The 24,819-nt window shown below is 38.3% G+C and overlaps 1 protein-coding gene across 1 annotated transcript; it reads right to left on the minus strand.

Moving 5' to 3' along the window:
- Nucleotides 1–134: 134 nt before the first annotated feature.
- On the minus strand, nt 135–24,114 carry LOC145772404 (uncharacterized). The gene is made up of 26 exons (XM_082584280.1): nt 23,985–24,114; nt 22,871–22,961; nt 19,690–19,879; nt 18,189–18,252; nt 17,372–17,492; nt 16,078–16,274; nt 15,347–15,490; nt 13,835–13,931; nt 13,516–13,638; nt 13,073–13,288; nt 12,638–12,716; nt 12,039–12,176; nt 11,471–11,594; nt 10,194–10,890; nt 9,584–9,868; nt 9,227–9,314; nt 8,510–8,625; nt 8,028–8,106; nt 7,678–7,775; nt 7,275–7,498; nt 6,840–6,909; nt 4,123–4,221; nt 3,676–3,824; nt 3,295–3,417; nt 2,193–2,268; nt 135–1,490 (listed from the first exon to the last, which is right to left on the minus strand). Exons 1-26 carry the CDS (start codon nt 24,029–24,031, stop codon nt 1,275–1,277), a joined length of 3,951 nt encoding a protein of 1,316 aa, XP_082440406.1. The 5' UTR covers nt 24,032–24,114; the 3' UTR covers nt 135–1,274.
- Between the last annotated feature and the right edge of the window lie 705 nt (nt 24,115–24,819).

Below are 24,819 nucleotides of genomic sequence, written 5' to 3' on the forward strand. Positions count from 1 at the left end.
AAAGTAACATTGAATTATTCACTAATTTTAAAGTTGATCATCAAGCAGCAACATTGTCGCTGAAATTGCTGCTGGAAAACTGGACATCTGTCCAAAGTTTGGATTAACAACGAAAACTGCATTGGCAATACAACTACTGCTAATAAATGACGTGTTTTAACGTAATTAATAGGAAAGAGAAGCAGTGATGAGCACAAGCGACAAAATGAGATTGAACAGGGTGAAATATCTACAGCAACTTCTACGGTAATTTCAAAAGCAATATTTGTCAACATTGCAACCACTAACATTGATTAAAGCGCAGAATGATTTGATACAATGAAATGATACGTCAGAACATTAGAAGTAAGGCATTGTCAAAATGTTCACAAATTATAGTCTAACGATCTAATTGCCAGGACTCATTAACTTGACAATAAATCACCAATGATAGGTTTCACGTCTTGCGACGTTGATTCAATTCAAAATACACGAGTTATGACAACCGATCTGCGTTCCAAGGCACATAAACAAACAGTGGTCTCAGCATTCTGTAAACATTTTTTTGTTAAATTACATTATATGAACGTGCAGATAAATAATTAGCATTTAAATACGACGATGTAGACACTGAAGACGTTGAATCAATGTAAAAATAACGGATTTTATTGGCTGGGGCCAAGTATGTGATTTCAAATGAACAAAAATGAGACGATTTGATTGAAGAGCAGCAAAAAATTAATATTTACGCTGAAAAATTAAAACTTTGATTTTGTTAATTTCTGCACTAAAATTACCATTTTTATGACAGATCAATCGACAACAAAGACAGAAAAACAATTGAAAAACTAGTAAGATATGACAGCAACATTACTTCTACAAAAACTAAATGAAAAATGTAACTTTTACATAAAACATGAAAATAAATCACGAGGATATGTGTGCTGCAGCACATTGGTTATAAAAACATAATTAAGATGATTAGTTATCCAATAAAACATTAAAAGTTAATACAGTGATAAAGTAAAGTTTTGATTACCTTTTTTTCTGCGTACGTACAATTGCATTCGTCACAAATCCACGTTTGCGTTCTTACGCATGCACTAGGTATGCAATGCTAGTTTAGTACGGCAGAAATATAAACTAGATTTCGTCCCACTGAGCAATTTATAAAAGGAAATTTCTCTTTTTGTCTATCAGATTGGACTGAAGCAAAAAATGTAAAAACCTCTCAACATGTATAAAACTATTTAATAAAAATTTTCAAAATAAAGAAGTCGATTTTGATTCCAACATTAATCACTTTTATTGGAGGAGGAGGATGATGAAGAGGAAGAATCGGAGTCCGAAGAAGAACTACTTTCAAAAACACCCTCTGCTTCCGCTCTAATGGTGTCCAGGAAACTGGATCTTCGTCTCTTCATCTTCTGACGTTGTTGGTCGAACATCTTCCTCTTCTCCTCCAGAGCTTCATGGGATTCCATTTCAGCAATTGTGTCTTTGTCTTGCTCCTGCGATGACAAGAGTTTTTTTTTAAAAAAACGAAGGTAGACAGTTAGAAAAAATCTACTTTGTTGCTTCGAAGGAAATGGCGAACCAAAAACGATAAGATTGATTTTTGGTTTGATTGAATCTTTATCCTCGGACTGGGAAAGCTTCTTGCAGAGCTTGATCCTGGTAGTTTCGCATACTTGTAGACTGTAGAGGCTTTGAATCACTAACGCAGGCCGGTCACCGAGATTGACAAAGTGAAGTGTCCGATTGTTAAAGTGTTGTTGCCGGGAAATTATTCCATCCATTAGTTGCCGCTGAATGGAGAGCAGTCCTTAACGTGCGTTGCTCAAGCGCACACCGCGAGAGTCGAACCAGCGTAGCTTGATCTTGAAGCTTCTTCGTTCCAGAAGTCACGCGCTAACCAACTGAGCTATCGGGGCGGCGATTGAAATACAGTAACCTATTCCAGACAGCAAATCAGTCATTTTCACGCTGATTCACCGTTTGCACGCGTCAACATTTACGTTTTTAGATTTATTTTAGCAAATCACTTTAACCAGATTAAGAAATTGAAATCGATGAGTTTTCTTTAACGTAGGAAATCCCATGAAGTCGTTAATTTTTACTTTTTTTTTAAGTATCATTATCAAAAGATCTGAAAAAAAGGTTGCATTCGAAATCCATTATAATCCTAAAGATGCAACATCTGGGTCTCTCACCTCTGGATCATCATGCCACTTTTCAGGAAAAGGCGTCTCATCTTCAGATAATGAATGATGTTGCGATGACTCCATACTGAATAAAGATTAAAATTTTCATTAAAATTGAATAAAAAAAACAAATTTCTACGTAGCCTGAAGTAATCAAGGGAGGTCACACGCTAGGTTAGGGTGAAGCTTCGAATACGGATTTGTATCTGGGGTAAGAAAGATATTATTATAACATATATTTATATTATTATAGTTAAACAATAAATACTATTAATGGTACAAAAAGTGCTCAATGCCACGCAAAAAGCCAAGCAGAGCAAATTACATCAAACATACTGTAGTTACTATTCTCTAACGCCTCTAAAGCCTGTTTCACCCTAAAAGAGGAGATCATCAGAAGGTCCTGAAAAATATTCAAAAGCTTCATACCTTAACCTTAAATACCTTAATACCTGAAAAGATATTAATGTATATTAATATCTTAAGGCATATAGGTATAAATGTATATTAAGGTAGGTATAAAAGATATTATATATATAAATGTATTAATATCTTTTCAGGTATTACCGATCTATTGCTTTTGAATATTTTTCAGGACCTTCTGATGATCCCCCTTTTAGGGTGAAACAGACTGTAGTGTAGACTGTAGAGGCTTTAGAAAGAGAATAGTAACTATATTTGATATATTGTTATAATTATATTATATGTAATGCTCTTGGTTCGCCAAATGAGCACCCTGCTGTTGTATTGCGCATAGCTCACCGCTCCCGCAGTTTGAGCACTCTGGCAAGGTGGGTGAAAGTATCCAAATGTGGTTCCTTGCGTACCACAAGTGGAAAATTCACCACGCTGACTTACTTATATAGTAATAAGGTGTTCAAGTCTAGTGTACGATTACAGCACTGATGAGACTTTAAGGTTGAAACAGTGACGTCCTGTCTGCAGTTGCTTATATTATTATGTATAATATTGTTTATAACTTTATATTATGCATTTTGAAATCACGGGCAGTGGGGCCTCCTGTCCACAGCTGAACTAAATTTACAAGCGAAAAACAAAAATACAAGGTGTAACAATAACGCTACAAGTGACAGAAAGAAACAATCCACACCTCGTTTTGCTTGTCTGCAGCAAGGCGATGGTGCTGCTATCATTCTCAAGGTCGTGCATGCAAGTGGCGAGGAATTGTGACACTTCTTTGTGCTGATACTGTTCCGCCAAGTCCAACGCGGTTCTGCAAGACAATCACGCTTTCATATGATGACGACTTTCATATGATCACGCTTTCATGCGATCAAGCTTTCATATTTGATGATACCACATTCATTGCTAACGCAACGGGGCAAAAAGAAACTACCAGCTATAGCCAAGCCAAAAAAATTGACTCTTTTTACATTGCATCAACGTTTGCAGAGTTTCGCTGACTGGAAACACGCAGTATAATAGCAAGACTGAAAAATCAAACACAGAAACAAACAAGAGAAAAACTCGCCTGTAAAACGTATCTATAGCGTCCAGACTCGCTCTGTTCGCCACAAGCCACTTGGCTGTCTCCAGATGTCCACTCATGCATGCCAAGTGTAGAGGGGTCTGGTTATCCACGTTCGTCGCATCTATGTCTCCACCCATGGCATGCAGCACCTGCACGTGAACCAATGTGAGGCTAGCTGAAACTATTGTCGCGTGACGTTCAGGGTCAGAAAAGTACGTTTGAGCAAACTGGAACGTTTACGCAAAAACGTATTACATGTACACAGCATTTTCACTACGTTTCCATTAAACATACGTTTATTTTCCGTTTCATAAAAAACTTACTAATATTTCCGATTCCAACCTAGCCAGCAAATCAGTTCTTTTTCACACTGATTCAACGTCTGCAGACGTTAAAATGTAAAAAAAGAACTGATTTGCTGGCTGGAAACATTGTGACTGAACTCACCATGACGCACTTGACATGGCCGTGCATGGCAGCCATGTGCATGGCGGTGTAGCCGGTCGCTGTTTCGGCTTTCAGGTTCACTCCCATAGCTGCCAGCCACTGCGTGGAAAGAGAAGGATTGGTTTGTGAAAAAAACATTTAAAATCACAATATGGAATATTCTGGATTGTTCCAATTAATCGCGCATAGAATGATAGAAAACAAAACAACAACAAAAACAGTCAGAACGCTTAGACATCGTCGTCGTCCGAGCTTCTGGGGCCGAGGGTCTATCCTTTTACCACCCCAGATTCACGATGTTCCCGGACTACACTGGAAGGCTGCTAGAGAGCAGCCAGTCTTTAGTTTCATCATCCATGACGCGCAGACCTTCCACTCCGTTAGGTGGTTTGAAGATGGTACAGTCATTGATGATGTGGTCTGCGGTCTGTTCCTCGGCACCACATTCACAGGAGGAGGAAGAAGCCATTCCCCATTGGTGCATGGTTGAGCGGAAAAGCCCGACGCCCGTACGGAGACGGTTGAGGCGCACCCATGCCTGTCTCTGTAGTGTCAGGCCGATGGGGCGTGTGTCGGCGTCGGGGATGAATGAATGGAGTCTGGTGGTGCTTGACTTCCATTCAGAATTCCATTTATGGTCCGCCCAAGTAGCCGCAGAGATGTCTTGTTCATCAGCTTCGTTGATCAGAAGCCGAGCGGCTGGCACGAATGGGTGTCTTGATTTCAGTCGGCGGGGGTGCCCGTTTGGGAAGGCAGAGATCTTGTGGTGGAGAAGATGGTTAGGCTCCAGTGCCCGTCGACCGAGGGACAGAGTGGCTTCTTCGCGACGAAGCTCAGCAGGTTGGATGCCAGCGAGAATGGGGAGATTGTCCAATGGTGTGGGACGCAGGCATCCGGTCACTGTGCGCAGGGCGCTGTTTATGGCAGTGTCGATGTTGTGGCAGTGAGCACTGCGGCACCAGACAGGTGCACAGTACTCTGCTGAAGAGTAGACAAGAGCTAAGGCTGCTATTCGCAAAGTGTCAGCCCTCGCCCCCCAGCTAGAGCCTGCCAGGCGCTTCAGTAATGCAGCGCGGGATGTCAGTTTCTTGCGCAGTGACACCAAATGGTGGCGGTATGTGAGCGATCTGTCTAGTGTCACCCCAAGATACCTTGGCTCGGGGCAGAAGGACAGAGGTTTTCCGTTGTTGTGGACATGTAGCTCACGATCAGCTTCCCGATTGTGTAGGTGGAAAGCTGCCGCCACAGTTTTGGTTTCGCTGAGTTTCAGTCGCCAGTTCTGGAGATAAGCTGAGATGGTTTGCATGTCCTGGCTCAAGGTGTCTTCTAGATTTTCCCACGACTTTGTGGAGTGGAGAATTGCCAGATCGTCTGCATAAGCGTATTTTGCGGAGACCGTGGTTGGCAGGTCGTGGGTGTAGATGTTGAAAAGAAGGGGAGCCAGGACCGATCCCTGTGGGACGCCGTTTTTCAGGCGTCTCAGTCTGCTTCGCCGTGGGTTGCCGGTGGTGAGGGTGAAGCTTCGATTCCTGACAAGTTCCATAATCATATGGACCATATGTCGGTCAGGAAGCAGGCGAAGCAGCTTGTAAGTAAGGCCGCGATGCCATACAGTATCATAGGCAGCTGTGAGATCTAGAAAGACAGCGCCGGCCTTCTTTTTTGCCTCAAAGCAGTCCTCGATGTCTTGGGTCAACAGTGTGACCTGATCTACAGTGGATTTTCCGCGCCGAAACCCAGCTTGCTCTTTTGGAAGGAGCGGGTCGATGATTGGGTTGACGCGGGCATAGATCAGTCTTTCGAGGATCTTGAAAGGAACACAGAGGAGGGATATCGGACGATAACTCCTTGGGTCCTCTGGTGGCTTGTGAGGCTTAGGGATCGCAACTACTAAAGCTCTTCTCCAGATTTTTGGGATTGTGTGGTGGTGCAGGCAGGAAGAGAGGAATCTACGTAACCAGGACTTTAGGGCATGGCCAGCATGGAGCACAAGCTCAGGGCAGATCTTATCGGGCCCTGGAGACTTGTGTGGTTTCACTAGGCGGAGGGTGGTGGAGAATTCCTCTGGAGTGAAGTCTCCAGAGATTGTTTCTTCTGGTGGTGTTTCCACTTGCCATAGGGCAGATACTTCCTTGGCAACAAGGCGGGATGCATTGCGGTCCTTTGTCTTGTACACCCCGTTCTGCACTAGCTGGGAAGCGATGGCATTAGCAGAAACGGGGCACTGACGAGGGGAGTTTGCTGAGCGCCCAGTGAGGTTGTTGATGATGCTCCATGCTTTGCGGCTTGAGTGTGAGAAGTCGATGGTTTGGACAGCTTCGTTCCACCACTCAAGCTTCTTTGTGTCCAGCCGCTCAAGTAGTCTGGTGGCGGCGGTGTTAGAAGCAGCAAGCAGCAGCAACTTAGACATGACAAGCAAGTACGATTTCAACCATGCGTTGGTTCTGTGGATGTATTCAAATCATATCTGGTGGATCATGGGTGGTGATAATCATCAAACCAGATTGGAGATAAACGTTTTGAAATGATTTTCATGATATTAAAGTTTCAAAATACTGTTTGGGATGCGGAATTAATCGCATTTCTGTAGGAAATAAACAAGTAGAAATTGTAGGCTACTGACCCTTGAAAGTAAAATAATAAATAAACAATTTCTCTTGGATCTCAAACCGAAAACCTTGCGACGGCGACTGATCGCACAAACCACCAAAACCCACCTGCAATATTTCCAGCTTTCCGGAGGTGGCTGCCACGTGAATAGGAGACCATCCTTTCTCGTTGGATTGCCTGCAACAAGAAAAACAATGTTTTGCAAATTTGCATGAGCGTAGTGTAGATATACGCTTAGGCATATACTTGTCGCCGTTTGAGAGTTTAAAGAGTTTCTCAGGAGAAAGAGAAAGATATCCTTTTACTGCTCAAGAGAGTCGGTGTTTCCTCGGACTGCACTGAGAAACTACTGCAAAGTTGCCAATTGTCGTCTCACCATCCAAGGCATTTAGATATTTTTTCTCTATTTCATTGTACGTGAAAATACAATGCAAATATGAGTTAATACCATGATCAAAATTCATCCGAAAAATCCAAATGTTCAACTTTTCATATTGTTACTTTATATAAGAGCAAAAATATCGCAATTTTGATGTTCTTACTCTTTCAATTCTGGTCTCAAAGTAACGATCTCCATGACTTTAGGTAAATCCCCTTCTTTGATGAGGTTGTGAATGTCTCCTCTCACTGCCGGTTGCCTAGGCGACTGCACAATACCCTCCTCATCGCTCTGGAGGCTCTCGTCAATTTCGTGTTTCTTTTTTATCCCGTTCGTAAGCAAAGTGGGAGAAGTGATACTGAGCTTTCGAGACGCAGCAATTCCAGCCTGGACGTGACAGATACAAATTATATAACAAAAAAAATTAGAAAAAAATTTACAATATTTGTTTTGTAGCGTAGCGGTGCTGTTTTAATAACTTAAAAACTGAATTGATGTAAAAGCATGAAACCGAAGAAGAACTGGCAACACAACGAAAAAATCCATCATGATAAAGCCTGAATTACGTTGAATCCTTCCATAAACGTTTCGGCTTTTTCTTCAGCTTCCTCTTCAGTTGTTTTATTCTGAAGCGGTTCACTCGTCACTCTGAGACCATTCTCATCTACAAAACGGATTGAAATTCCATTAAATTCACAGGTGACGTCTTTTGCGTTGCACTGAATTAGAAATAGGCCTAATATTTGTGAAAAAAGCAATATTTTACGCATAATTTAAATTTAATAGTATAATAACAATTTAAGTTTAACTCCATTGTGCTACATGTCAGAGATGTATGTCAGCAAACAACGTGATGAATGATTATACGTTGAAACTGAGTCAACTAATTACTAATTAGAATGTTAATCTCAGTCACCTTCTGATTCGCTTGAACTCGACGGCGAGCTTGAAGACTCTCTTCTAGAACTTTCCTCAGATTGCAAAAGAGCAGCAGCCTGAAGGAAAAGTACAAACACGTGGTAAGCCTGTTGTCGCTTTCCTCGTTAATTTATTGTGTGAAACGTCAAAAACACGTAGACCGACAAAAATTTGCAAATTTCAGAGTGCAACTTACAAATAAAGTGAACTAATCATCACCGCATTAACCTGTGCACTGATCATGATCGATTTGAATGATTGATTTTTTTTATTTGAATGAATGAAACACTGATTTCCACGTTCCAAATCTACTAATTTACTATTAATCGATTAATGCCGTTAGCCAATATTGTGATTTAGTTTTTTTTTAATTTCAATATAAATACTATATAGCTAGTAACAACTCCGTAGCACAAGGTTGACTTTACAAACTCCATAATATGATATTGAATAGGTCACGTATAGTATTACACATCTTACATTGAATTCCAACGTAGCGGCTGCAGACTGTCCGGTGGATTTGTCTTCTGCAAATGATTCCACATTACTTTCTTCCCTTTGAACAGCGTCAGTTGCGTGCAGTGGAGTGCTAGCACCTGGTGTCAATAAAAATTTATCACTATCAAGATAATTTACAAAAACATCTGCAGTTCTGAAGTGTTTTCGGCGAAGTGATACTTTATTAAACATTTTATCGTCTTATCTTTGCTAGAGTTTGTTACCCTTTCGTGCTTAAATACCACGTTTAACTTGCGTTTAAGAATGAAACAAACATTACACGTGTGTTTTGAAAGGGTTGACGAAAGTAAGTTTTTCTAAATGTTTCTTTGCAATATGTCTGCAAGTCCATTGCAGCGAGCGTGAATGAACTCAGACATTGAAAGTCACATACTGGATCCCTTACTACGTTTCTTTTCCGTAACTATTTTCAAACCAAATTTTATGAGTCTCAGAAATAATTTCCAAATTAGTCATTTAGCACGCAGTTTCTACTTACCCGCATAAGGTAAACGTATCTCATTTATGACAAAATTTACTTCCGGTTGAAAATCGAGGTCGAGCGGTAGGCTAAATAGTAAATATGCTAACATAGAAATCGCGATACACGCGATGCTAAGCCAACAATAAAAAACAAAGCCTCGCATGGAGTCGGTGTAAAAAGCAAAAAGACGGGAAATAACCATCTACAGTAAATACCTTCCGCATCATTGGAGCTTGATGATGAAGAAGATTTTCTGCTTCTTCCCTCAAACTCCGTCATGACGAATACTTCTGGTTGCTTCATCTAAACGCATTAAACAAAATGACATTTATCACTTTTGTGCTTTACAATTGATACTCGATGTTTAAAAATGCAACCACTGTAATTGGGTAAGCCGAATGCGTTTGAAAACAAGAAATCCATCATCTGATAACGAAAACAAGCGAATGAACAATGAAGCCGAGCAATGCGGAGCCTAAGAAAAATTAGATTTCTTTTGCAGACTCGGTGTTAAAGATGGTAAAGTTATTTACTGAATATCTTCATGGCAAATTTCAAGATAATCCTCAAACCTCAATTTCTCTTTCCCCAGAAGGATCTGCCACAACCTCAGCTGTGACAGTTTGCAAAGGAGGAGGAAGGACTTCCGTTGTTTCGATGCCAAGGGGAACTGTTTCCGCCAGGGACATTCTCCTCCTGGGTTCTGGTCTCCCAAGAGAAGATACTTCAGTGACATCGGAAGTAGAATTGGTTACTTTGGCTTCTTCATCCGAATCAGATCCGCTAGATAAAGATGATGACGATGAAGAAGAAGAAAGAGGAGTCACAGATTGAGTCAACACCTTTTGGTTTGTCACCTGTAAAACAGAAAAAAATGTTTTTCCACTTACTCAATACTGGAAAGGATGTTCAAAGAAATATAAAAAAGCTTACTAAAAGATAGATATTATCAAAAGCTTTCGTTAAGGTGTTTACTCGCTCTGTGAGACGTAGGGTAATAGGGTATAAAGCAATTTGAGAGAATTTTCTATTAGAACTTAGGAGATGTTTAAAATTTCAAAAATCAAGAAGCAATCTGCACGTAACACTGCAGCATGCTTGATCGCCAATGCATTGGTACTGCATATAAAACACTTGCAGGATTTTCATCAAAGACATAATGAGATAAAAATAATGAAATACCTGAGCCTCGTCCAAGGTTGGCTCTTTGACTTTTAAAGATGTTGCATCCACAATGGATGAAGATGTAACTGGAAGAGCTGATTCTAAGTTGATAGGAACGGACTCAGCAATAGATGGCCTCCTCTTAAAGTTCATGGACGGAGCAAGAACCGAAGGATGCTCGTTATCTGACGAAGAGCTGCTGCTTTCGGAGTCAGAGCTGGAAAATGAAGGGATAAAGAATTTGGTATCTTTTTTTCCCATCCGAAAACTCTTTTCGGTAGTAGATGTCGAAGAGTCACTGCCGCTGCTTTGCTTTATAAAAGATTGCAACAAGTTTGCAGCAGTGAAGGAAGTGGAGACAGAGGTATCTAATTTATCACTCTTCACTTCATCATCATGGCTTGCATCTGTCAAAGTATCTTCTGATGACGTTGATGAGGATTTCACCGTTTCCGTGTCCTCACTTTCTTCTACCAGGCTCTCAGTATCTTTGCCCATCCTCTTTGCGTCATCACTGCTATCGGAGCTGTACTCTACGGAGCTTTTATGGCGCTCAGGGGGACTTGAAGCGTCCGATTCCCGCGAACTTCCATCAGTTTTCTCGGCCGGTGAAACAACCAGTTGAAATGTTGGTTGCACGTCGATCGTTTCTACCATTTTTTCTACGGGCTTTTCGATAGTGGAATTTCGACTACTTTTACTTCGATAGGACAACCTGAAAATAAAACTTCTTATTAAATACAAAATGTGTTCAAGCTGTCGAGGCAAATTAGTTCCCATATTGATCCCACGCATGGAACCTTCATGGTCTCCGAGCAAAAGACATGATAATGATAATGATGATCGAGTGGTAATGTGACTTAAGAGGCCAAACTTGATTGATTTAAACGATATGACGTTCTCAGTCAAGTAAAACAATACCAATGAATCACAAGCAGAAAGAATTTCACTTGAAAACACAGTATCTATCGCGTGCCTTAAAGCGTTATGAAAAATTCAAAGTTCACACAGGGTATGTTTGGACTAAAGGTGTGATGAGTAAGTGTGTTCAGAATTCCTCGACAATGACAACGATTAGCTGATACGAAACGTTTAATAACATATTCCAAACATTTTAGAGTGAGCGGAAGCAGAATACTACCAGATGAATATCTGTTTAAGCTTGTCAAAAGCAAACCTTTTAATTATATGATATCAGTCTGTGATGGAGCACAAAAAGCAAAAATAATGTCCCCAAATAAAAAATAAAAAAACTTTCCTCAACTCGTTTGAAAACAACGCAACACCACACGCACCTGCTTTGATCCGATGAACTGGATGTTTTGCGGCGATAAAGCTTCTTTTTTCTTCTCTGCCTGATATGTTTCTCTTCACTCGACCCAGAAGAAGATTCTGATGAAGATTCTGAACTTGTTGTTTCTAGAAAAGGAAAATGTTGTCAGATCTCACTGATAGTACAACAGTTTTTTTCGGTATTTTTCTCAAAAAAAAAAAAGAATTAGGTAACAGTTATCAATAAGAGGTACCAATGGTGAAAAGTCAAAATGGACAACGGATTGTACTCACAGTTATTCTACTATAGCTCAACATTGAATGCAAGAGAAATGCTATTTAAATAGAGCACAGCTTCTGAAAACGCAGCTAAATACAAGAAACTGGCCATCCAACTATCATTTCCAACTATGGTCTTCTGTTAGACAATATAACCGTGTAGATTGAGACTCTGTACTGGCATAATCAATGCAAATAAAATTATTTTCCTCTTACAATTATCAAACGTTGATTTTTCATCATTTAACACTGAATGAAGATCACAAAGTAACGTTTACCAACCTTGAAATGCAATAAAGTTACGTCACATACCTGAGGGATTGTGATCCAGCAAAATGTATTTAAAGGTTTTTCGTTGCGAGAAAGTTCCAGAAAACCATGTCTTACACTGGAAATTGCAAACATGTCCGCCATATTGCACTCTTACGTAATCAACAAACCAGCTGAAACCTGGACAAATAACACCATGTTCAGTCAGGGACCAGACAAAGATACGAAAGGATGCACACAACTTTTTACATACAGACTAGTCTCTCCATCGGTCAAGATGCACACTGCTCTTACGAGCTAGCCATTATTTTGCATAAGTGACAGCTCATGATAAGACTGCTGATTATTGCAAGCAAACATACATCATCACAGTCAGAAGATACAAAGAAAAGAGTATACTTTGATAGGGGTAAAACGTTTTAAAACTCTCGATGCGTTTTGTCACTTGCTCCTAATATCTGGACAGTGGACATGCTATAGCGCACCGTGTTATGTATTGAACGTGTATGGTATTGAACTTTTTCAAACAGAAACTTAATGACGAAAACCACATGATGACATAACGAGCTACAGAGCCAGAACAATTGACGCGTTTACATCATTTGCAAAGAAAGCAAATGAATAATCAAACGCTCGATCACCTTTTTCTTTATGGTCGTGTCCGATGCCGATCTTATCCAAGGTGCCCACATTCTCTGCTTCAATTTCGAAGACATCCAACTTAAAATGATAGAGAATTTAAGCGACAACGACACTATCCCTTAATGAACTCGTTGCAAACACCACGAAAATAGAAACAAAAGTCATTTTGACATTGTTTCAAAGTTACTAAACATTATAACAACGTGAAGTGGCATTTCTAGCAACAAAAAACTAAGGCTGTAAAATCAGGCTAAAAATGCTAATTTTGCACATTTTTAAGACAAATTTCGCTCCACCATTTTTCACCTCGTCAGGTATCACTTAGAGAATACTCAAGTTTTTAAAACTTGAAATCACTATAAAATAAAACCAATTATAATGCATCAAAAATTGTTTTTCGTTTCTAACTGCAGGCTTGAAGGTGAAACTCATACCTGGCCCCGTTTGAAGGGTTTTTGACTCTTCCCTTTAGAGATCGGATTGGTCAAGTAGATCTCATCAGTGTCGCCATCGTCACCATGGAGACTGAGATATATGTCGGCAGCTGTGCCAGCGCCCAAGCGGTCTCCGGTCTGGATTTCCACCACATACTTGCAGAGTTGAACAGGAGCGGCCACGTCACTGTCACTGCTCGTGGCTGAACTTGACACCTTGATGCAACCGGTGAAAACAAACGTGAGACACTCGCACACAAAAATACTTCCAGCTTAAAAACTAAAATGTATGAAAAGGACCAGACCTGTACAGCAAAACCCGCCGTTTTTACCTTGATTCAACGTCCAAAATGACGGATTTTGCTGTTTGGAGAAGCTTGGTGATTGCAACAACACTGTGGAATCACCATACTAAGCAAACCAAAAATATGTTTTGCACTTACAAATGCTTGTCGGACTCGATCCGGGGGCCGCCTGTGTAGCTTGGTTTGTGTCTCAGCATCCACACTGAAGCCACTGTCAGGAGAAAGAGCTTTCCTAGGACCAGCTTCCCGTTGTTGAAGACTCTGGATAAAGTACGGATGAGCAATGAATACACTTCTATCGTCACTTTTTTAACGGGCATGCAAAAACAGTAAAGTAAAAAACATTATAGAATCTAAACAATGAAACGATATTTCATGTCAAAACTAACCAAGATTTTAAATATCGATCGCTGCCGTCACAAGCGTAAAAATAAACATATGAGATGACAACACTCACTTCTCTATGCATAGCTAGTCCAGCAGAATATGGCCGTGTCGAAGTACTGACATGAGCATTGTGCGGTAGGCCCATTGCAGATGCAGGCCTGACTTGTCTAACAAATGCAAATTTATTGGTGTTTAATAAACGTTGCAGCGACGTTAATTTAAGATAAGTACAGTACATGAAAATATTTTGTTTTGGGTTAGGGACGTAGGCCACGGTTAGGGATAATTGCCAGGACAAACAAAGACTGTTGTGTTTGTCATGCCCTCCAGAATGATTTTTATATTCCTGCACACCAGCGATTACAGAAATACATTTAAGTTTCTCGATCAATGCAAATGTCAGTACAAAGGCTAAATTGGTGCATGATGAGGACTAGGATATCTAAACAAAAATTTACAAGATTAAAAACAGTAATGTACCGTAATCATATGTAATCAGTAATCATAAACTAATCAGTGATGTACCTTTTCAACTTCTTAAAAAAATATGATCATAAACCAAAGAGTAACGATAGTAGTGTCTTTTAACGCTCCAGTTGTAGCAATGTAGCATGCTATCAAAGTGTTGAAATTGAAAACGACAGCAACGTAATCACCAATGCTTTATATTCATCTAATTTGTATTGATTGATTGATTGATTTTATTTCGTTGTAGGTAAATATAATACAATAAATACAGCAATAAAAAAGAAATTTCCAGCAACGGGAATCTGCGAAGAGACCATGGGTCTTCGAGTCAAGCAGATACCCCAGATTCTAATAGAAGTTCTAAAATTGCGATAAGTATAATTCAATAACGAAAATTGAGACAAGGTGTTAGAAGATGGTCACAGAGAAATATATTTAGTAGTCTATCGGTGGCATAAAGGTAATACAAAATTAATCGTGCTAATATTTGGCGATGAGTGAATATTTGTGTTGTTTTTTAAAAGAATAAAATGACAATTTACGCAAGCTCGTTGGTAAGGAGTTCCAGACTTTCACTCCGGCATATTTAATGCTGCGCTGGAGTCGGGATGAGGCGTAACGTGGGACAAAATAACAATCATTGGAAGAGTGTCTAGTAAGACGTGCATTATACATGAGTTTGGTTTTTTCAAAGTAGTGTGCGAAAGGCAGAGGCAATACATCCGTATCAAATTTAAACATGAATTTAGCAATTTCGTGTTCGTACAAATCTTTAAGCTTGAGTATGTTAAGTTTCTTATAGAAAGGTGTGACATGATCAGACCACCTGCCACCTGCTACTATTCTGACAGCCTTATTTTGTAAGGTGCTAAGCTTGTTCATTGCCAGTTAGTTACTTTCGAGTTACTTTTTGATTAGATCTTTGGCTAAGCAGTGCACTGCTTTTTTATTTCTGTGTTGTTTTGTTAATTAACAGAAAGTTCTGGGTTTTAAATAAAAAAAAAGTCTGATACAAACAAATAGTAACATTCAGTATATATATAATAAAGTTTGTTTTTACGAGTTAAAAAATAAGAAAAACACAAAGAGAAAAAGAAAAAATGAAACCAAAAACCTGTGATGACTTCCGTGAAGATCCCGTCCAGTGTCCAAGTGGACACTGATCGATGATGAGGAGTAAGAGGAAGAGTGATCATTCTCGACGCCGTCATCATACTCTGAGTACAAGACCTTCCTCCCATTCATGTCCCATACATACCTTTGAATTATTCAGGTGGAAGTTGTCAATCCAGTCAAGAAAAGAGATTTAAGAAAACGTCACAGAATTTCTGCTTGTGGAAGCTTTAAAATTAGTACAGGAGAATATCAGTGGGTATAATGATAATTATGATGATGATCACAATAACAATGTATTTTTAAAAAGGCGCTGTGATTTAATCAGATATGATTTAATCTCAAAATTTTATACACCAGACCATGTCAGCGAGGCTGTTTAAAGGGGCTACAAAAAATGTTTCAGTGCTTTCAGTCGAGTTCAGGTTCATGCCCAGACCTGGACCTTACAGATTCAGAACCTTAAAGATTCTACATGTAGAATAGTGGGCGGGAAAGAACGTAAATTCGTCGGCATTTAGCTTTGGTATATGGAACAGCAAAGTGCTCGAGGTGAGTATCGAACCGATCTCCTTTTCAAACATGTTAAGGCGATCTATCAACTTGGCCAAGGAGCTAACTTTAAAAAGAGTAAAAAGGCATGAAGCAAGAAGCGATATACACTAGAAGTCATTAAATGGAGAACAACGCAAATACGCAACCGGCATTGCGTGTTACCTGAAGTTTACTCACTTTGGCCTGCGTCTACAAGACCTTTCTCTAGATGACACAGACAGACCATTGTTGGACCTTCCTCGGGCAGTTTTTGGCCTTGAGCGATTGTCATATAAACCCGGCAATCCATGGGAACTCGGAGCAGGGGCAGACTGGGGCCTGGAGTCAAAACCGTGTCTTTGAGAAATTATGTCGTGGGCTAAGGCGACTGTTTCCTGAATGAATACACAATTTAATTTTATTACATACTCAGGACAATTACTCAGTAAATTCTCAGGACTGCTATAATGAACCTAATTTGGTGCCTGAGAAACACTCATTCCCAGACTGAAACAGCCTTGCCGAAACCTTAGGCTACTTTTTTTTCTTGCAGACTTTCAATCAATGACACAGCCTCTTTCGTAAATATTGAGCACTGCATTTCCAATCCAACTCGATTGGATTCCAAGCTCTTTAACCGCACTCGCCGAGATTTGAACTCCCGTCGCTTGGTCTTGCTACTTCTTCGTTAACACAGCTGAGTGTTATCGATTAAGCCATCAGGGCGGAATGTCTAATATTTTAAAATCACCAGTATGCTGTACAATCAGAAGTAATTTGAGAGAATTTTAGCAAATCTGCTATTTGAACATTATTGAATTGTTTGATTGTCCACTACGGTTTGACGTGTTAATTGCCTTGCCTCTGGACTTCGAGTCTCCGCTTGTTTAATCAATTTCTCCTTGAGCAATTGCTTTGAGTTTTTGTCAGCTCGCTTGTCTAATATGTTTGTTCAACCAATGGGTTGTTGATACACAACCAATATCGTGTCCTTTCATTGCAATGCTGTTTTGGTGTTTTTTTTTGCAAATAACTCTTTAGTAATTAAACAAGTTTCGCACATAGTATTTACTGAGAAGATCTAAAATGATGCAAATGTTTTTCCATCAATTTACAAAAAATAACGTTGTTTAATGGCCATTTTCAATAACAAAACTGGAGAAAATATGAAAAAATAGCCTATATGTGATACGTTCAAAGTATATTAAACCAACTTTAAGAGTAGCCTCCACAGAAAAACACATGCGCCATTTTGTGTTTTGCAGTTCAAATTGTCATGATATGCGACAGAAGCGATTGCTTCAAACCAGCGGGAATGCCAGAGTTTGCCAGAGTTTTTTAGAATGAAATGCCAGAGTTTTTTTAGAAATGTGATAGCTACAACGTAAAATTTTTTGTAAAGTTGGGCCAACTTACTTAATGTTCAAGTAAACACTGAATTCTGCATCGTGTACTGCACATGCGCAAGAACATTCTGTGTTTTCGCACTTACCGTGGCCACCAAGATTTGACTTGATCTATTAACCAATCGTATGGCTTCCCCGTGCGTCATCGTTGGAGCTACAGCTTTGCGGAGGACAGGGTTGCTGCCATGGCGGATTTTGCGCTTCATCCTGATATGGTGTAAACAAAAGTTTTGTGGTCAACAAACTAAATTAGTGACAACAAACAAATGTTCGTGTTTTGTTCCAGTCATGAGTGAATTTTAAAAATATACTTGAATAACGCAATTGATTGAGTTTCGCTTTTAGCAGCATGATCGTTACTTCACAGTGTAGATTCTAACGATCTGTTTTAGCCTGATGCTTCGTCATAGCACATGACTAGGGAACTGTGTTCCGAAAGCTAGTGTAATTTGATATTGCCGCAACGAACTCGCAGCATCAGGCTAAAACAGATCGTTAGAATCTACACTGTGAAATACTTGAATAAGTTTGGGCTGGATGAAGTTTAAAAAAACTCATAAAAGTATCTTGGTGATGTTGTATCCCCGTCAGTAAAAATTGCTATTTTTGCATCATTTCACCAACTAGCAACGTTGTTAATCGTCGTAATGCTGCAAAAATGACAACTTTTGCTGGCTGGGATACTGCTTATTGTGTGTCCCATAATATACAGTATGTATAGCAGTCACGATATTATTGGTCCAACCATCGTATGACATTTTGATGTCAAGTACCAAAATGTTCAATTTGAGAGTTGCTTCACTGATGCTGAATTTAGGGTTTTAATAAAGAAAATGTTAATTTATAGTACGGTATAGTACATGAAAAAGAATGTTATGACACAACTATAAAGATCGTTCATACCTTTGCTGTGTTTCTGCCTGCAACATTTTGAGAGCTTCCAATTGGGCTGAGTGCAATCCATCGGCTATCTGTCTTCGCGTCAGCAGTTGATCAGAATCCTTTAACAAAATGTTAACTTTTGTAAAAAAATTGTCCAAAATGCAGAAGAAATTTGGTACTTCGAGTGAAAAATCTTCAACAAAAAAGTCACTACTGGAAGGTGTAACTTTGTTGTGAGGTGAGTTGCAATTAAAAAGGAGTAGCATCAGAAATAGTTTTCGATATGTTAGGTCAGAAAAACATTTCTTTGCTGCTGTTGATATTACAGCAAGGCATTCTCGTTACGACAAAAATATAATTGTAAACAAATAAAAAATGCCTACTGTGTGACTTTTTTTTTAATTTTACAAAGATTTTAGTGAAATGTAGTAAAATTTCTCAAAAGTTTAAAATCACTGCTCTAACCCTTTAATTTCTGCGTTTGATATGAAATCCAAACGGAAAAAGCAAATATTGGCCTCTAAAATGATAACAAGCTGTCTAGTTTTGTTGAGTTTTGATTATAATGTCAATAAAATCGGATACGTCTTGCCTTCTAAACAGCAAAATCCGACCTGCAGGCGTTGAATCAATGTAAAAATGAGAGATTTTGCTGTCTGGGCCGACTCATAAAATAGACAAGCCAAGTTGTGCCGTACTAAAATGAATACACGAAACCAACACTTGAAAGACATTATGTACCGTACTCATATACCTCGCATACCATTATTTACTTCATGACTAAAAGACAGACGCTTGAACTTTGAAAAAGTAAGGACATTGGCTACAATTCATAAGGATATTCATAAAGTGACTATAAGTGTCATTTGAAGTGCCATCATGATAAAAATAAATCGCTCTCCTCGTGTGCACTATTATTGATAACATTACAAGTTTCAAATTGATTGCCGGCACGAATTCGTTCTCATATCAATACATAACGGAATGTAATGATGAAAGACGTTTTTCTTGTTCAAATTCATTCATAGCTCAGTAGCCTACGACTTTGTCAAAGCCAGACAAGAGGCTCTGGCACCGTTGGTAACATTTCTTAGGCCGTCGTCGTCACACGTAGACCAAGGGAACATTTGGTGAGGATGTGTTTCATGGCAAGTAGTCTTCATTTGCACATTAAAATGCAAACTCGTATTTTCTATTTGAAAAAGCTGTTTTTGTTTTTTCAGACGCTCCCGCATTCTTGGTTAAAGCAGCATTATTCCCTTTAGGTAAGGATAGGAGATTGTCGAAAATAATGTCTTAACCACATAAGACATGCCTTTTAATGAAAAAAAATCCAATTAATAGGACATCTATTAATGCATAATTATGCACTAATAGAAAGGCCACCCTGGCACCCTAGTCATTAATTGAAATCTGCTTTTAACGTAAACATAATATATTTCTACTTTATAATCTATTGGTCTATTTCCATTGGATTGACAATATCTATGGTGAGCTCTCGTCTTATGTTATTATTCTGTACTTGGATAACATATCTTCACCTTGTGCGAGTAAGAATTCATTTGCCTCTTCATCCTCTTCGTTACCGTTCTTTGGCGTGGAGACCCAGGAGGAACAGCCTCCAGGTTGGCAATCTGTGTCTTGATCATGGACGAAGTAAAATAATGCTTCAAGCTTCGATCATGAATCTTTCCATAGCTCAATGATGAACCCTAAATAAATAATAATAAAAAACTGCAGTGACTTCGGTTACGAAACACATTGGTGATTGGAATTCTTAGAACTGGCTTAAAAGCCAATCCAACATGGTTAGAGAAATTAAGTATGTTTGCTCTACTAGTGGGTGAGTGCACAGCTTTTGTGGCAATAACCAGAAAGAATTCTCTCTTTCGTCTAATTTGTAATGATGCTAGAAATTATAGTGGTAATTTTCTACCATTTCAATAGATCAATTTGTCCCTACAACAATAAAACGCCGGTGCCGCGGCTATTGCCATGGAAACAATTAACCAATCAAACAGGTCAAATATTCGCTGATAGCAGCACTGAAGAAATTTAATTGTGGTGTTTGTTCTAGATCAAGAGCTTGTGAAAATATTGCCTTTCTACATACAATAGTGAGTGGATAGCATGGGACAACCCATATGTCATTTACTTCCACACCTTTATCTACTTGTCAAAGCAAATATAAAACAACAATAGAAAACAATGGGGTTAAGTATATAGGTTTTACCCACAATGCACCGAACCAGTCGTGACCATGGTATCAGCAGATTGTTTGCTTTGTGATAATTGTCAATACTAACGTTCAATTAACATTAATAAAAGAAGAATTGATAACATGAAAAGTTGGAATTATGATCCCATGTCCGATACAATGCGCAAAGATTATTGTCAATTTTAAGCGAAGTATTGATCAATCTATAGGCTATGATGAATCACAAACGCTTCCTATTTTCTCGACCTTGTTCAAAAAAAGGGATGTTCTAAAAACGTTTTTAGACTTAGTTTTTCACTTGCTTATTTTGCGTTTTTTATGCAGTTTGCAATCATTTTACACATTTCTCAAGCAACAGTGGGGTTCAATGATCATTATTATAAAGAACTGCAACCGAGAAATTGAAAATAGAGATGTAAAATTATACTTGCTGATTAGCCTGCTATAAATTAAATCAGTTCTTTTGACTGAGTTTTATAAAATGAGTACAGAATGTGAATGAATGTACGTCCTTTAAAGGTAATTGAAATGTTTGCAGTTGAGTGACCTGACACAGATTAGTTCATAGATATCTTGTCTCTGGTCATGTTTAATTCAGAGTATATCATACAGTATGTTTCGGAACTCTAAATTTAAAATTTTGTGTAAGCATGTAAATTTTTACCAAACTAGCTTATAAAAATATTTACCAGTAAAAAATTTTAAATGCTTGTTTTTTTCCTAAAAGAAAAACATTTTTTATGTAAAAAAAGTGATTACAAATTACTACCTACATCATTTCAAACTATGGTAGGCTACAGCTGTTAGACTGAAAGATCTCAAAGGTTATTTAGAATCTACCGGTACCTATCGGATTCTATATCCCTGTACATATTAATCTGTAATAATAGCAGCTACAAAAACAATATTTTATGCTGCAAATCGTTTGAATCTCTGGGGCAAAGACTAATACTTTTACTGCACTCGGGCATTGATGTTGGTAACAGAAACAACAATAAAACAGTCTACTTCATGACCAACATTGTTAATACATAAATACAGAAAGAGAGTTCACCAATCACCAGGGATTGTTTATAAAATAACCTGCGTTCTTCTGGTGACTGTATTTGAGTATCACGCCACCTGATGTTAAGAATAAGAATCATACTTAATGCCAGGTGGTAGCCTGGTACAGTAACCAGAAGAATGCAAGTTATTTTGTTCTAGATATCCCTGTTTTTAATATGTACATATTTGGAAATTCAAGATAAACAAAGTAAAGTAAGTTGACCCGTTTATGACTTTACTAAGTTTAATACGGTACCGTATGTCTGTGACACAATAAAGCAAACTCTCTACCAAAGCTTTACCATTCAAACTGGGTCTGCTACTATTCGGTGAGAGCCTTTTTCGGTGAGAGCCCTATTCGGTGATTTTTTTTGAATTTTTTTTTGAAAATTATTGGGCACCGTAGCCTAATTATCATTGCCGCTTTAACATCGTTTTAACGTCGCTAAACGTTGAAATAAGACCCTAACCCGTAACCCCCAACCCTTAACCCCAAACCCTTAACCCCCAAACCCTTAACCCCCAACCTTTAACCCCCAACCCTTAACCTCCAACCCTTAACCCCCAAACCCTTAACCCCAACCCTTAACCCCAAACCCTTAACCCCCAACCCTTAACCCCCAACCCTTAACCTCCAACCCTTAACCCCCAAACCCTTAACCCCCAAACCCTTAACCCCCAAACCCTTAACCCCCAAACCCTTAACCCCCAAACCCTTAACCCCCAACCCTTAACCCCCAACCCTTAACCCCAAACCCTTAACCCCCAAACACTTAACCCCCAAACACTTAACCCCCAAACACTTAACTCCCAAACCCTTAACCCCCAAACCCTTAACCCCCAAACCCTTAACCCCCAAACCCTTAACCCTTATCCCTATAGCGGCAATGATAATTAGGCTACGGTACCCAATAACTAAAAAAAAAAATCACCGAATAGGGCTCTCACCGAAAAAGGCTCTCACCGAATAGGGAACTCACCGAATCGGACTCACCGAATCGGGCCATTCTGTTCAAACTAGTAGTCAATGGCATACTATTTGCATTATTTGAGATTGTGTTCTACTGCATGGTTTAGTCTACAGTTTATTAGTTATATGCCCATCTTGGGCCCATGGCTGTATCTTGACAAGACTTGCTGACACTTAATGACATGCCAAAGGTGACCATGAGTTTTGGTCTACTTGCTCACTAATTTATGAATATAAATTCTTAATGTCATTGCAGCAGCTAACGTGGTGTATGTTTTGCTTGTATCTTGTCTACTGTGAAACCAATTTTCTTTGCACTATTGCTTAGACCAAACAATTTTCTGATTACAACTGACCAAGAAAGTCATATCAAAGACATTAAATTTAAATATTTGCATGATGCCTGATTTTAATTCACAAATTATATATAACAACATCGGCAATTCTTAAAAAATATAGGCTACTCACTGTTCGAAGGTGAGGATACGCTCTCCGTGGTTCATTAGGACCAGACAAATCAAACCCATCTTCTCGTCGTTTAATCTCCATGTAATATTTTCTGAAAAAGACAAACATAAAATAACTAAATAGTAGATATAATTTAAAATAACTAGAAGAGCTGTAAATTAATTGCTTGCTTTAGTGATTGCTTTAAAAGATTCAAATTTGAATAAAAAGTTTGTTGTTGTAACTCTTGTAAAACTAAGAGTTGAGGCATGAGAATTATCATGATTTTCTGGCCGATTTATCCATCATTTTACATTTCATGCTAAACTTCATTGTTTAATATTTCATGTTAAAGCTAATTAATTGAATCAAGCTTATAGTTATATAGGCTGTGCAGCACCATAACAAGTTTTGAAAAATTCTCATGAAAACGATTTTGATGAGGTCAGTTAGGCCTATTGTTTGTAGTGATTGCCTAGTATCATAAGACAGCTGCTCTCTAGAAAGAAAAATACTTTAGTACTTCAATCAAAAAAGGCAAACTATGACCCATATTATATAACTTATAGATATTCAGCTTGGTGGCATAGTGCATGGAGTGTCCACCTCTGAGTTGGTAGATTAAAGTTAGATACGTCATTAAGTCATAAAAATACTACATTACTACAAGCATTTTAAAAATAAAAAAAATTGCTTCTGTGTGATACTGAACTCAGTATTATATATATTGAGAGAATTTAAAGTAAGAGCTGTGCCTTCATTACACTGTGCTGAAACTGTCAGCCTTGAAGTGATAAGAATAACAGCCTGCTTCTTTTTGTTGCTGCCAAACTATCTTTCCATATTTCTTCACTTGTATCATTGTATCTCAAGCAATTTTTTTTATTTGTTAAGTTTTACGTTTGAACTTGTATCAGCAATGATTTTGAAGACATTTTATTGCTTGAAATACTTTGTGAGTTTTCTTTCTTTTGGACACTAGTGTGTTGTAAAAAGGCTATACATACTGATGATTCAAATAGGCAACAATAAGCATAAAATAAGTACATATATACATGTAGCTTTGTTACGCTGCAAATATATGATACACAAGAAATATCCAATATAATACATATAGTAAACAAAAAAAACTTACAGCTTTTCAGCCACTTCATCTATCACTTCTTTTGAAGAAACATCCATTTTTAGCTGGCAAGATTCATAAAACAAAGACACTAATAATCACATACCAGCCATGCAATTGCTTAAAATTGGGTGTTTTCAAGCTGCTTTGAAAAACAAGATACAAAATTTCAGCTGATTTATAAAGCATATGGTCTACAAAGTATAGTTTTGCTCACAGCGGTGCGTTAAAAACTTTTTCACATAGCCCTACTGAGTCACTGTTTGAAGTTGAGCAAGCTTATGCTACAAGTTAGAATCAATTCCACATGATCATGTAAGTTACATAGATATTGAAGGTATAAACAGATTACCGGTAGCTGCATTTTTTATTAAAAAAAAAACATATACAGTTGAAGTTATGGAAAATCAAAATATCTTGTCAAATTGCATTACTGGTGCCAATTTACAAATGGGCCATGCTAAGAACCTTTGATAAAAAATAATAATAAAGACACTTTCATATTCTACTTTTTTACTACGCACAGTATCTGTCAATATTTTCAGTGGCCATAAGCTATAAACATGTGGATTGCCTTACTTCCCAAACAACTATTTTAAGCTATACTATTCTATCTGTAACTCTTTTAAGGCATGTAAATTTTATAAAGTATTACAGTAAGCTAGGTCCAGTCCACTATTTTAAAGGGAACAAAATTTTTAACTAACTATTTTGTCTATATCAACAAAAAATGCTAAATGAGAAAACTAATTTACTCATTTAAAAAATAAGTACAGCTAGGTTTTATCAATACAAAATTCACTTTTCCAAACCTTTTTTAACTCTAATATAATAAATAGTTACAACA

This window comes from Aplidium turbinatum, chromosome 6, assembly GCF_918807975.1.
Source record: "Aplidium turbinatum chromosome 6, kaAplTurb1.1, whole genome shotgun sequence".
Lineage (NCBI taxonomy): Eukaryota > Metazoa > Chordata > Ascidiacea > Aplousobranchia > Polyclinidae > Aplidium > Aplidium turbinatum.

What these genes read in the sequence shown, in the direction of transcription:
- LOC145772404 (XM_082584280.1), bottom strand. Translation starts at nt 24,031, where the DNA reads ATGGATGTTTCTTCAAAAGAAGTGATAGATGAAGTGGCTGAAAAGCT. An exon ending in ATCGAGTCCGACAAGCATTT is followed by an intron (nt 13,289 to 13,515) that starts GTAAGTGCAAAA and finishes GGTTGCATCAAG; the next exon opens with GTGTCAAGTTCAGCCACGAG. An exon ending in CGTTTATGGAAGGATTCAAC is followed by an intron (nt 7,499 to 7,677) that starts GTAATTCAGGCT and finishes TGTCACGTCCAG; the next exon opens with GCTGGAATTGCTGCGTCTCG.